The sequence below is a fragment of the Aplysia californica genome, unplaced genomic scaffold (genome assembly GCF_000002075.1).
Source record: "Aplysia californica isolate F4 #8 unplaced genomic scaffold, AplCal3.0 scaffold00229, whole genome shotgun sequence".
In the NCBI taxonomy this organism is placed as follows: Eukaryota; Metazoa; Mollusca; class Gastropoda; order Aplysiida; family Aplysiidae; genus Aplysia; species Aplysia californica.
Window position 1 is genome coordinate 430,501 of NW_004797499.1, and position 12,772 is coordinate 443,272.

General features: G+C 38.1%; 1 protein-coding gene across 1 annotated transcript; it reads left to right on the forward strand.

The window, feature by feature from the left end:
* The first annotated feature begins 259 nt into the window (after positions 1 to 259).
* LOC101864303 (angio-associated migratory cell protein) lies at positions 260 to 12,350 on the forward strand. The gene is made up of 11 exons (XM_005099900.3): positions 260 to 552; positions 4,227 to 4,331; positions 4,931 to 5,044; positions 5,408 to 5,547; positions 6,512 to 6,656; positions 6,913 to 6,996; positions 7,948 to 8,063; positions 9,614 to 9,687; positions 10,163 to 10,253; positions 11,127 to 11,281; positions 12,160 to 12,350. The coding sequence occupies exons 1-11, from the start codon at positions 420 to 422 to the stop codon at positions 12,233 to 12,235; spliced, it is 1,233 nt and encodes a 410-aa protein (XP_005099957.1). The 5' UTR covers positions 260 to 419; the 3' UTR covers positions 12,236 to 12,350.
* The last annotated feature ends 422 nt before the right edge of the window (positions 12,351 to 12,772 follow it).

Genomic DNA, 12,772 nt, shown 5'->3' on the forward strand with positions numbered 1-12,772 from the left:
AAACTACGAACAATAAATATGGTCATGAGTAAATTTTCTCCTCTTTATTTTTCTTGCCGACATTGGCTAAAGAATAGTGTCCCTTAATATTAGGGCTGAAAAAAAACCCTAAATGAAATATAAACGCAATGGCAAAAAATGGAATTTTAAGTAGAATGGCTAGGATGTTTTGTAATTTGAACGCAAAGCGATTCTCATGTGCGAAATTATTCATTGGGTAAAAAATACCATTGCGGCACCGTAGAAAATCTTTCCGGAAGTGTAGCGTGGGCCGTGTGTGTGTGTATGTCTACTACTGAGTGTGCCTCTTGTGGTACAAGTGTGTGTTTTTATTTTTGTGTTCTTCATGGTGATACAGCAAAAACAGTCTTTGAGTTTAAGTCATACTTTTTGTGGTGAAGTTAAATTGAGGATTTAGAATGGCTGACTTCGAACAAGAAGAGGGGGATTTAACTATAGATCCGTCTGAAGTTATTCAAGTAATCGAACTCAATGACGATGGCGATGGATCAGGGGATCCTTCTAATGTAAATGATGACTCTGGACTCTCAGGTTGGTTTGGACTTGATCTAGAATCTAGACCTAGATTCTAGATCAAGTCAAAGATAACATTTTACTACGTTGATTTTGGACCTCGTTTGTCACACCCGGGATCCCACTTTTTTGGCAAAGGCTTTAAATGTTAAAACGACTGGACACTAGATTTCTAGATCTAGATATAGATATCTAGATCTAGAAAATCTAGATCTAGATCTAGATGTAGATCTATATTACATCTAGATTCTAGATCTACAATCTAGATCTAGAATTCTAGATGATCTAGATCTAGTATCTAGGGGAGGACTTCCGTAACGAGCGACCACTATGAGACAGAGCAGAATTGAGGGCTTGGGGTAGGGGTAGGGTTAGGGTTAGGTCTAGGCCTCTTCTTTATTGTGTTTGATGGGGTGGTCGCTAGTTACGGCAGTCCTTCCAGATCTAGTTTAACTTGTTTCAGATTTAGGGTTAAAGTAAGCATGCACTCATCTCTCACTCTCTCTCTCTCTCTCTCTCTCTCTCTCTCTCTCTCTCTCTCTCTAGTAGTCTCTAGCGCAGGGAAAACAGAAAAAAAGGAAAAAAGAAATTTGAGTCATTATCATTGACCCAATACACAACTTGAATTCCAATTTGAGTTGAGTTTTTTTTTTGTATCGCATTGCACAATTAGAATTAGATCTAGACTAGATCTAGATTTCTTGATCCATCCCATGATATTTGTCCCTACGCGAAAGAGGATGAAAAAAGGAAAAATGAGGAAATGCTAGATCTGGATAATTTCCATCCTTCTTTTGAAACTCCCTTTCTGCCAATAATATCTTGTTGTATTCACACACCCTGTTCGAATATAATTTCATAGTATTCACACACCCGGTGCGAATATAATTTCATAGTATACTCACACCCTGTGCGAATAATATTTCTAGTATTCACATAGTATACTCACACCCTGTGCGAATAATATTTCTAGTATTCACATAGTATTCACACACCCAGTTGGAATAAAATTTCACAGTATTCACACACCCTGTGCGAATAAAATTTCATAGTATTCGCACACCCAGTGCGAATACAATTCCATAGTATTTACACACCTTGTGCGAATAACTACAGCCATGTCTGAGACAGTATCAATGTCAAGCGCCATATGCCGATCAGCGCGATCTTAAGATGGCGCAGAACCATATATGACGATCTGCAGAAAGCGCGGCCATCTCAGATCTCGAGATGGGCGCGCCATCTACGAATTATTTCCAAAAATGAATAGAGCTGCGCGATCTTAAGATTGTGCAAAGCAAGCAAGAATTGCGCCATCTGCCGATCGCTTGGAAACACTCACAAACACATACAACATATTGTTTATTTACACACATAGAGGCGAGAGTGGCAAAGAAAAAGAGAGAGAGGGGGAGCAAAGCACTTAGAAACGAAATGCAAAAAGTCAAAAGAGAAAGGCTGTATGGGCAAGTGATACTTGCGTCCTCTTGAACCTTTCTTTTTAATTTTTGATATTAATGATAAATTCTGCGGAGTTTTGTTTGTGAACTTTGCAAAATCGTTTGTTTGTGTGTGATGGCGCGTCACGACCATTTTGAGATGGCTGCGCTTTCTGCGGATCGTCATATGGTTCTGCGCCATCTTTAAGTTAAGATCGCGCTGATCGGCAAATGGCGCTTGACATCAAAAAGAAGATTTGATCTCTATGTGTATCTCTTAACCGTTAATTTACAGTTGAACCTGTGTAAGACGGCCACCCATATCCCATGCCCATTGAAAGAGAAAAATGGCTGTATAAATAAGACAGGTGGCTGTCTTAGGCAGGACTGATCAAGATGAAGAAAACAAACCATTCCTTTCTGAGGTCCCAACCCAAGAAAGCCATATTGTTGTTGTTGTTTTTGCTGTTTGTTTGTTTTTTTTCTTTTGTTCCTGCTTTTTTTGTGCAACTGCAAGGGTGACAAAAAAGCGAAATGTGTCAGACAAGGAGGACCGAGTGCTATGGTAAAACAAGCTCATGGGTCGCCACCACTTGAAGACTGGGTAAACAGTTACCACTCATCTCACTTACGATTTGTGTATGAGTTCTGGGCGGGGCTTATGGCTAATATGGGTTATGAGAGATCACACACTTCCCTCACCAGCAGCTGAAAATTTGTTAATTATTAGGCGACAGTGGGAGGGGCTTACGCAATATGATCGGCTGGAGGGACTACCTAACATTAACAACGACAGGTGATTGGATTCATGACAGCTCGCCCACAACGCCAGGGGTCAATGCACAATTTATGACAAAACGTAATGGAGTCACTAAGTTGGCCGTCAAAGCAGGTGTTTTTGTTTGGTGTGATAGGGGTTGTGTGTTAAAATATGGTGGCTGCGGTCTCGTCGGACAGGTGCCCGTTGTACAGTTAAATTTTATATTAAAACGCAAGGGGAGAAATGGAAAGTGGTCGTTTGTACAAGTGGCCGTCAGGACAAGTTCGACTGTACTTCATGGACACCTCTATTCTAGTGAGAGGCGAGCCTTTTGGTTATTCTCACCCGGTGTGCCTCACCATGATAGGCCAACCAGTGTAGCGTTCACCTTGAACAAACGTTCCAGCGCTCTTGTGTTGAAAGCATGCAATTTTGTCTGGCCCGTGAGAGAGGGGGGGGGGGGAGAGAGAGAGAGAGACAGAAAGAGAGAGAGAGAGACAGACAGAGAGAGGGAGAGAGAGAGAGAGAGACAGACAGACAGACAGACTTGCAGAGAGAGAGAGAGAGAGGAGTAGCGTGAGAACTTTCGGGCAAAACAAAATGGTGACCCGCGTAGTTCGGGTCGATTCGAAAAGTGAAATAGCCGTAGCATCTTTGTAGACGACCAAATTAGCTCACTTTTGTGCAATAACGTCCTTTTTTCTTTGTTTTTGTCTATTTGATCATCCACACCGATAGACAGTATTCCGAAATTTAAGAAAAACAGATCTTATTTTACACTGGGTGAGAATAGGCTGGCAAGTCTCACGCGTGGTGAGAGGTCGATTGTTTTATTCTCACCCGCGGTGAGGATAGCCTCCATTACTTAACATGCTTCCCCCCCACCCCCGAAACACCCCTTGATAAAAACAAGTGAAATTTTTTTCATTACTGATTTTGTACTGAAAAATAGCAGCACATCTATGTCTCTCGCTCTCTTTCAAAAGAAACATCAATACTGAGTATTTAAGTCAGTTGACATATTCCAGTACACTATTGAGGCCAAACCCAGAGAATACCATAATTTATCAGGGTCAGACGTCACACTTACAGAGCTCATGACAGGAATTAAAAAATTTTTGCTTGTTCTTAATGAGTTTTGTTATTCGAGAGGTCAGTACAAAATGGTGTTTGACACATATAAAAATAAACCACTTAAGCTAAGGCATGCAAACGTTCTGGCAGCAGACATGCAAGTCACTCTCATATAATAATTGCTCTTTCCTCTTTGCATTCATCATCCATTGATTGTAAATTAAATTACTTCAAAAGACCTCTTTGGGAGCATAAAGGTCATGTCAGTTACTGCTGTATTGAAAAAACGCTCATGTCTGATAGTATTCAATGCCTAGTTTTAACGCTTCTTTTTCTGTGTAATGAATATTTATTTTATTTGTACCTCCTGCACATCTTAGTCGTAGGTTTATTATTGATTTTACTCGTTTTTCTTGAAGATGAAGATGCTGATGAGAATGAAGAAATGGACACAGATGAAGCAGCTGCTGGACCCGTGCAGGATGACTCCGCTCTCACTTTTCTTGGTCATCACAATGATGCAGGTTGATTTTCTGAACTGTTCTTTCACCAGTCCATGTAGAAGTAGAGTTATTGTTAACACTTTTTTGGTGCTCTCAGGTTTACAATATTCTTGAAGATGTCTCATTTCAAAGTGAAGTAGCAGAAGGAAGTCATAAAAACTATATTACTTACTTCAGTATTACATGTTGAATGGGATGCTAACATCAAGCCGTCTTAGTATAAGTGGAGATGTTACTAACTATAGTAAATATGAATATAGAGAGTTTGTAGAAGTTTTAGATGGCATTGCCAGCTCTATAGGGCTATCTGCTGCTTGAATTAAGTAATTTCCCTAATAAGACATTTTTGACATGCAACTAAACTACGGAACTTAATTTGAAGACATCTTTGTCAGTGGCATGGTGTGCCCATCTGTGTGTTTGTAAAAATATATCTGTACTTCAATTTTGTGTCAATTCTATTTTTAATGTAAAAATATTATCTCTATTTTGTTACTCATGTTTGATGCATGTTGTAAGTTGTTTCCAGGGCTATAATACTGACTATTATAATACAATACGTATATGTATTCGATTCCTTTTTCATGCAGTTTGTTTGGGTTTTTTGGTTTTATTTCCAGTAATTTGTACTGAGATCAGCCCAGTCAACAGTCATTTAGTCATCACAGGAGGACAAGATGACCAAGCCTTGGTTTGGAACAGTCGTGATGGATCAGTTATGTTCCAGTGCACTGGTATGTGTGTGTGAGACAGTGTTTGTTTGTGTGTGTGCATCATGTAGGAGTGTGTGAAGACATTTGAAAGGATCAATGCTTTTTTAAAATATATGCTCTCTTATGCAGTTATCTTTGTTTATTATAGATTACCTTGCTTGCTTATTTAAAACTGAAAATTTTCTTTTCTTTTCTTTATATTTCAAAACCACATTGAAAAGAGGTCCTTTGGCACTTATATGACCTTATTGTGTTGCAAGTGCCGTAAAACTCTTACTAAAACTAAAAACGAAAAGAGACTTCATTACCTGTTTGTCTGTTTTCTCATGTTTATTACTGATCCATGAACAGAAATCAAAGTTGAAATTTTTTGGGTAATGACAGGCCACACAGACACTGTTGTCAGCGTAGGATTCAGTTTTGACGGCTCATTTGTGGCTACAGCTGACATGAAGGGTATGATAAAGGTGTGGAAGGTGGAAACTGGCACTGAAGTCTGGTCTTTTGAGGTCTCTGATATTGAAGTAAGTGATCTGGATTGTTTTTAATTCTTACACTATGAAGCAAGCTACTAATTTTAAAAATTTGTTGTTGATGTTTTGGGGTAATGTGCATTACTGTGGTCAACGTTTGCTGTTGTGAAGTCTGTAGTTAAAACTTAAAACTTCATTACAATGCATTTATAACTTATTATACCCGACACGAAAAGGATACAGACAGAAGGGCTTTGTAATCTAAGAACCTTGAAGTTAAGCATGGCATCTTTTGATAAAATTTGGACAGTTGTCAATCACCTACAATTGAATTAACATCATGCTAAACATTGATTGTTTGCTGCTTAAGTTTTCCTATTTCTATAATATAAAGATTGACATGAATACTTGTGGTAAGTTTCAGGCTGAAAAGATCCACCATTGTTTATACTTTAGCTGAAAGTAATGTTCACCCATTACGACAAGTTTAAACTTTTATCATTTCTTTGAAAACAGCCAATCACAATAAACTTTAAAGAGAACATAAATTGGTAAGTTGTTCTTAGATATATAAAAAAAGCTTGTTCCATGAGGATTTGATGGCTGAAATAATCATATTTCTACTTGCAAAGTTTTTTGCATCGTTTGATGATAGAGACGTGTGAAAAAAAGGGCTATTAAAACTTGTGGTATGCAGGTTTTCTCCATGTTTGACAATGAGTCACATTCCCTTAAACCAATTTCGTATGTTTAGGCTATATCTTAGCATTCTGACAATAACTTGTCGCGAAAGTTTGAAAATTCTGGCCCTCCAACTGGATCATTGTATCTGTCAATGAGAAGTTACACCTACTGTGATTTTATTTTACTATTTCAACCCGTAACAGTAACATATTTTTCCATTAAGTGCTTTCATTATAGTCTGTTACCTACATTTCGTACTTCATTATCATATATAAGTCTAAAATTTCAGTCTCACAGTATTTTTCACTTGTGCTGTCTCGTGTGTTGTCAGTGGCTTCAGTGGCACCAGGCTGCTCCTGTTCTTCTTGTTGGGACCAAAGAAGGGCAGGTCTGGATGTGGAAAATCCCCTCTGGTGACTGCAAGACATTTGTCGGCTATGGGCCTTCGGCATTGTGTGGACGCATTTTGCCTGATGGTAAGGATGTAGTTGTTATCGTGCTAAGTAATGTAGAAAAGTTGAAAATACGTTGATTATTATTATAAGCTGTACCAGTTTTATTCCTTCTACTCTTCTTTTTTTCTTGCACTCTCTCTCTCTCTCTCTTTTTTTTTTTTTCCTTTCTTTTTTCTGTTCAGGAAAGGAATTAATGAAACATGAGATATGGAATGAGATAATGTAGCAGAATGTGCTGTATTCCACGTGAGTGTGTTCTTGGGGGTTTTTTTCACAGGAAAGAGAGCTTATGTTGGCTATGATGATGGAGCAGTGAAGGTTTGGGACCTTAAATCTACTGAAGCGGTGTTCACAGTATCTGGTGAGTCTTTAGCACGTGTTACGTTTTGCCAGAATAGTTTTGATTTGAGCCATAGATGAAAAGCGTAAAAGAAGAATTTATTATTTAGTTTCCTGCTCTGACAGTTTATGCTGTTTTATGACCTACACGTTGTGTCCTTTGGAATCATGAAGTCTCAATAAATAGAGCATTCTAGCATAGTGGATCACAAGTTAAATCAAGAAAAAAGAAATTAAACATTTCTGTAACTAGACCATGGCCTTATTTCTGAGTGCATGTTGTGTAAGTAGTTGTTATTTACTTCCAGAAGTTCTGATTAACCCAAGCGCAAGGTTTGGTTGTTGTGAGTTCATTATTGTCCAATATGTTGTTTTCTTTCTATTACTCTATTGAGCTTGATGCACTTGTTCTTAATGAAACATGATACAAAATGTACCTTGCCTATATTTCATTTTTCTCATTTATTATTTAATATGTGTGGCATCGTGACGGTATCAGGCACGCGTGGTTGGGCAATTTTTTTCAGCTGTTCTGTTTTTAGCTCAGCATATTTCATGTCCATTTAGGAACCCATATTTCTGTGTTGATTTTATTTTAAAAATAACATTGATCAGAGGCACAACAAATATAAATTTGCAATTCCCAAGGACACTCAAGCTTTGCAAGTCACCAAGCTTTGGTGGCCATTTTCTCACAAGTTTTGCCACTAACACCAGGCGGCCCCCCTGCTCTTTGTATCACACATATTTCAACTTCTATTCATGATAGATGGGATTTTTTTAAACAAGAAAAATAAACAAGCTTTAATTAAGATTATTACAGTAACTCCATATGCCAAAAAACTGAAGAACGCCTGATTCCACCGCATTGTGACATATATATATGGTGCCTCTCCTCCCCCCCCCCCCCCCCCCCCACCCCACACACACATACGCACACACAATTATTTTTGAAGAATTTTCTAATCCCCAGGACATGACGGACACAAGGAACCTGTTTTTTGTATGGATCACAACAATGATGGTTCCTTGATCATGTCTGGCTCTGGAGACATGACTGTGAAAATAATCAGCACAGTGAATGGAAAGGTAAGGGTGCTCATTCATGTATATATTTGTCCCTTGTTGTAAGACTTGATTGTTAGTGGGATGGGGGCTTTTGTTTGTCTTCTTACACTGCGTTTGATGCTTTGAATTGTTCTTTTTTAATAATTGAATAGTGTTTTCATAGTTGTGTGTGTGTGAGGGTGGGGGGGGGGTGTTGATGCTAAAGTGTGGTTTGTTGAGATCATCTTACTGAATGTATCTGTTTTAGACCTGCATGTTTGCCGACAATCGTCTGAAATCCGACAATCGCGACGCGACCCGCGAGGCCGCCGATGCTATCGCTAGGCCCACCTGTATCAGTCAATGTGCGAAATGCGAGGCCTGGCCGACTGCCAGCGTCCCCCTTTTCTCCCGTCGGCTTTGTCGGCACTTTCGTTTTCGTGCCGACTGCCGATGTCGGCGTTTCCGACATAATTGTCAGAACCTGAGTAGAAATGGGAATACGAAAAAGGACGACGACCTAAATTATCTACTTTCAGTTTTGTGCTCGAGCGGCCATTTTGAATTTCGCTTTGTTGACAAATTCAATTGTTCAGATCGTGTGGATTCATTTCAGTCCGACTCACTTAGATAATAGAATCTAGATCTAGATCTAGATTTATATAGATCATTATAGACCTCATTGGAGGATTCATATTCCAATTCTATTGTGTCATACCCTATCATAGGTTGTGCTGTAATATTAATGTTGGTAAAAGGCATTTCATCAGGTGCATGAATTATTTATTTATTTAGAATCTAAATATCTAGACTCAGCTGAGCCCCTCTGTTCGGAATCGGATGCGGATTTCTAGTTCAAGGCCTATTCCTAGAATCTAGTTCCAATTCACTTGTTCTACAAGATCTTGATCTAGTTTTATTTAGTTTACTAGATTTATATGGAGGATTCATATTCCAATTCTATTGTGTTATTGTATCAAACCTTATTATTATAGATCTAGCAATGTGTAGATGTAGGCCATTATATTATGCTCCTTGTACGCCTTGTTTGTTTTGGAGTGTGGTTTTTTAATTTTTAAAATGTTTTTCATTTTGGACTTTTGCTGGCCTTTTCACATGAGGCTCGTTGCAGGTTCTTTTTGGGGGTAGGGGCAGGGTTAGGTCTCTTCTTTGTTGTGTTTGTTGGGGTGGTCGCTCGTTACTGGAAGTCCTTTCTTATGACACCCACAAAAGCTCTTTTGGGGGTGGGGGTGGGGGGTTGTGCAAAATTTTCAGACAATCTGGTTGAGGCTCACATGCAGGTCTACTGTTTGCAAAGTATTTGTGGTTGCTCGATTTTTGTTTTCTTTATCGAGTTTAAAAAAAGAATTTCTGGCATGTTGGTCTTAATTCCAGCTGAATCATTATAATTGATTTCAGCATGTCTGTCTTTTGTGGCAGTATTTACTAAGCTTGGAACCAACTTTTGTCTTCTGTGCAAATATTCTTGTTCATGAGGTTTTAATAGAATGTAAAAAGGGAAATGTTGATCAGGTTGTTTTTATATTTGTGTCTCATTGTCAATGGATATATCCTTTCTGCTCAATGGACAGGTTGTAGCCACTCTCAAGTGTACAGAATCTGATGGTGATGAGGATTCTGTGGAGACTGTGGGGTTCTGTAAAACGTAAGTTGTTGCTTCCTTACCTGAATGCAGCTGTGAGTCTACAAGAAGTCTCCATGGTGACATTCATTTCAAATTTTAGTGTTTCTATAGCGTAAGTTTATGACTTTTTCTTTTTCAGAGAAAAGATAGAGTCAAAATAAATACTGTTACTTGCTTCCCCGCTCCTGATACATGATTTCTTTATGTGGCTTTGTTTTTGTGTAATGAATCTTTTACATCAGGGGATGGACTTTTAACCACCCAATATGTTTGTTTGTTGTAAAATAACCATGTATAACAAGCTTTTATTAATTGGCATATTAAGTAGTTTCCTTGAGCACTAGTTTACTGAAGTTTTTTCTAAAAACTTTCAGGTTATCGCATCTTACTGGGGCTTTTATTAATATTTTAAAAATGTCTTTATTTTAACAATAGCCCTTCAAGCTGTGAAATGTTAAGAGTGAAGTTGTTGTTTTTTTTAAAACCTCCTCTCCAGGCATGAGTATGTGGCCACTGGCACTCTGAGTGGTAACCTGGAGATTTGGAACCTGCCCTCCAAGTCTGTGAGGCACAGATGTGATCATCCGGTGAGGCTTTTCTCCTCTTTCTGTCCATCCTTCATTTCATTATGAGTGTAGTAATAACTCATACATTCACCCAGTTGGAGCACTGTCTTGTTTGTTCTGGTCATTAATTTGCCATTTTAAAGATTAGAAAATGCCTTACTTTCAGAAACATGTGTAAAGCTTCTCTCCTTTTTCTTATTGTAACTTTTTAAATTCTTCTCTTTTTCTGTTTGTGATGCCTGTTTTCTTTTTCTTTCATCATTGTTATTGTACACTTTAAGAACACCCGTTTAAAGCTTTTGATTGTAATTGTCTCTCTCAGATTCTAGGCCGCCTTATTTCTTTCTTTTTTTTTATGTGGGTAATCACAATTTTTATTCCAGTGATTATAGCCATCTTTTTAGCATTTACCTAACAGTTTATCGCTTTAGCTATATAGGTCATTGTCTAGAATTCAGTGAAATTCTTTTTGTTCTTTTCTGTGATAACATCCCCCCCCCCCCTGTCATATGACCATTATACTGTTGCTCTACATTATGTTGAAAGGGTGTGGTCTTTGTACCTCTAATTTATATCTGTATTTTGTTCAAGATTGAACTGACTCATGACGCTCTTAGTTAAGCTGATTTATGAGACCTTTGATTAAATGTATCTGTTCATGAGTGACAATGATAAGGTTGAGTTTGTTTGTTTTTTTAACAGTAAGGAAATGTATTTTATTGTTGTAAATTCTGTTATATTCCATAAAGCTTGTGCTGCTTAGTATAATTTGTATTGCTTCTGCACTATCACTCAAAATTTATTTTTGTCTTTCCTCTTGTTTTTTTTGTTTTTTTTTTCCTCTGCTGTGAGACTCATTGTGTTGATGTGCTTCTCTTTCCTCCATTTGCTCAGTATGGCATCGTGAAGCTCCGCTGGTCTGCGTCCTCCCCTATTCTCTACACTGTATGCCTTGATGGCTGCGTACGGCAGTTTGATGGACGCAATGGTCAGCTAATGAGGATGTGGCAGGGTCACTCTGCAGGCATTTTGGATTTTGACATAGCCAGGTAAAGATTGCAGCTAAAATAAATACCGAACTGAGTAAAAGTGAAAGTTCTGTGAAACAAAGATACAGTTTTTGTGGTTGTTAAAATGGATTTATTGAGCATTGTCTTCTGAGACAATCATTGGTACTGTTGTTTTATAAGAAGTAAGACAAGGGCGAAAAATCTCGGAGGGCCTGTGTGCAAGTTGCGCTCGTTAAAGATCCCGTGGTGGTCTAAAATCGAAAAGAGTAGGCTTCGGCCGCCACCCGGGCAAAATTCAAAATTTCCTACCAACTGAAAAATGTAATGTGTCCCGCGCACTCATATGACCTTATGCAGTTGTGAGCGCCGTAAAACACTTACAAAAAGAGAAGAAGTAAAAGATGATTCTTGAAGACAACCTTTTTTTTTTAACCCTCTGGCTGAGGTGTGTCAGCTCCTTAAGATTATCTTGCAGAAACACAAACCTTAAATGAGAAAAACACAGCTTATTGCTTTGCAGTGTAAAAGGCAATGAATTGTTATGCAGGATACTTTTTTTTTTTGGCTGATGTTTTGTGCACTGTCACTCATTTTTTTAACCAGTTTACGTATGGTTGGGTATAAGATCTCTCAGAACTTTAAAAATTCCTCTATAATCATAATTCAATCTTTACTGTGTTCTTGTAGCTTCAGATGCAATATTTACTAAGATCATAAATGTTTGTTTTCATCCCACTGAACCGGTTTACAATCGTATTTTACTCATTTGTTTCTGTTTGAGTTTTGTTGTTTTCTTTTATATGACTTATCACTATCTGTAAAAAAAAAAGTGTTCTACAATGGCTGCAGTAGCCACTGTGCATATTATATTATATAAATATGTTGTATATTATAATCTCTTTTTTTCTGTTTTTCAGAGACGAGTCATTCATTGTTACTGCTTCCGATGACTTCACGGCCAAAGTATTTTCTCTCGCTGATGCACCGAGATAACATTGCCAGTCGTTGGGTGTCTTGGAAATGTATAGCTCAGTGTACAGTGTGACTGGAGATGTATGAATATGAAATTGTGATGAAGGAATAAAAAAAACTTTGTGTGAAGAATATTTCTTATGTCGTCTGAGTAAAGTTAATTATTTGGGAAGTGGTTGTTTTTACAAGTGATTGTCCTGGACGGTTCACCATTGCACTGTAGGTTCAACTGTATAATTTCAAAGGTAATATGTAGAGGGGAAACGGCTTAATCATAGTAACCTACGTTTTTGGCTAAAGCAAGTTATGGTAGGGAGCTGCCTCTGTGCAAGAGGATGATGAGTGTGTTCCCACGCCCACCCCTTTTTAACCTCAGCTACTGGAGTTCATTATGTTCATCTGATTTAAAATGGCACTAAGACAAATCAGCAAACATAGGTGGTTGGCGAGCACTCTGATATGGTTTGCTCCTTCTTTCCCATCAAACATCAATCAGTCTCATCTCTCCTCTTTTTTTTTCTATATTAATGATACTCTCTATTGACACCTATAGTCTCT

What these genes read in the sequence shown, in the direction of transcription:
- LOC101864303 (XM_005099900.3), top strand. Translation starts at nt 420, where the DNA reads ATGGCTGACTTCGAACAAGAAGAGGGGGATTTAACTATAGATCCGTCT. An exon ending in TTGAGGTCTCTGATATTGAA is followed by an intron (nt 5,548 to 6,511) that starts GTAAGTGATCTG and finishes GTGTGTTGTCAG; the next exon opens with TGGCTTCAGTGGCACCAGGC. An exon ending in TGGACGCATTTTGCCTGATG is followed by an intron (nt 6,657 to 6,912) that starts GTAAGGATGTAG and finishes TTTTTTTCACAG; the next exon opens with GAAAGAGAGCTTATGTTGGC.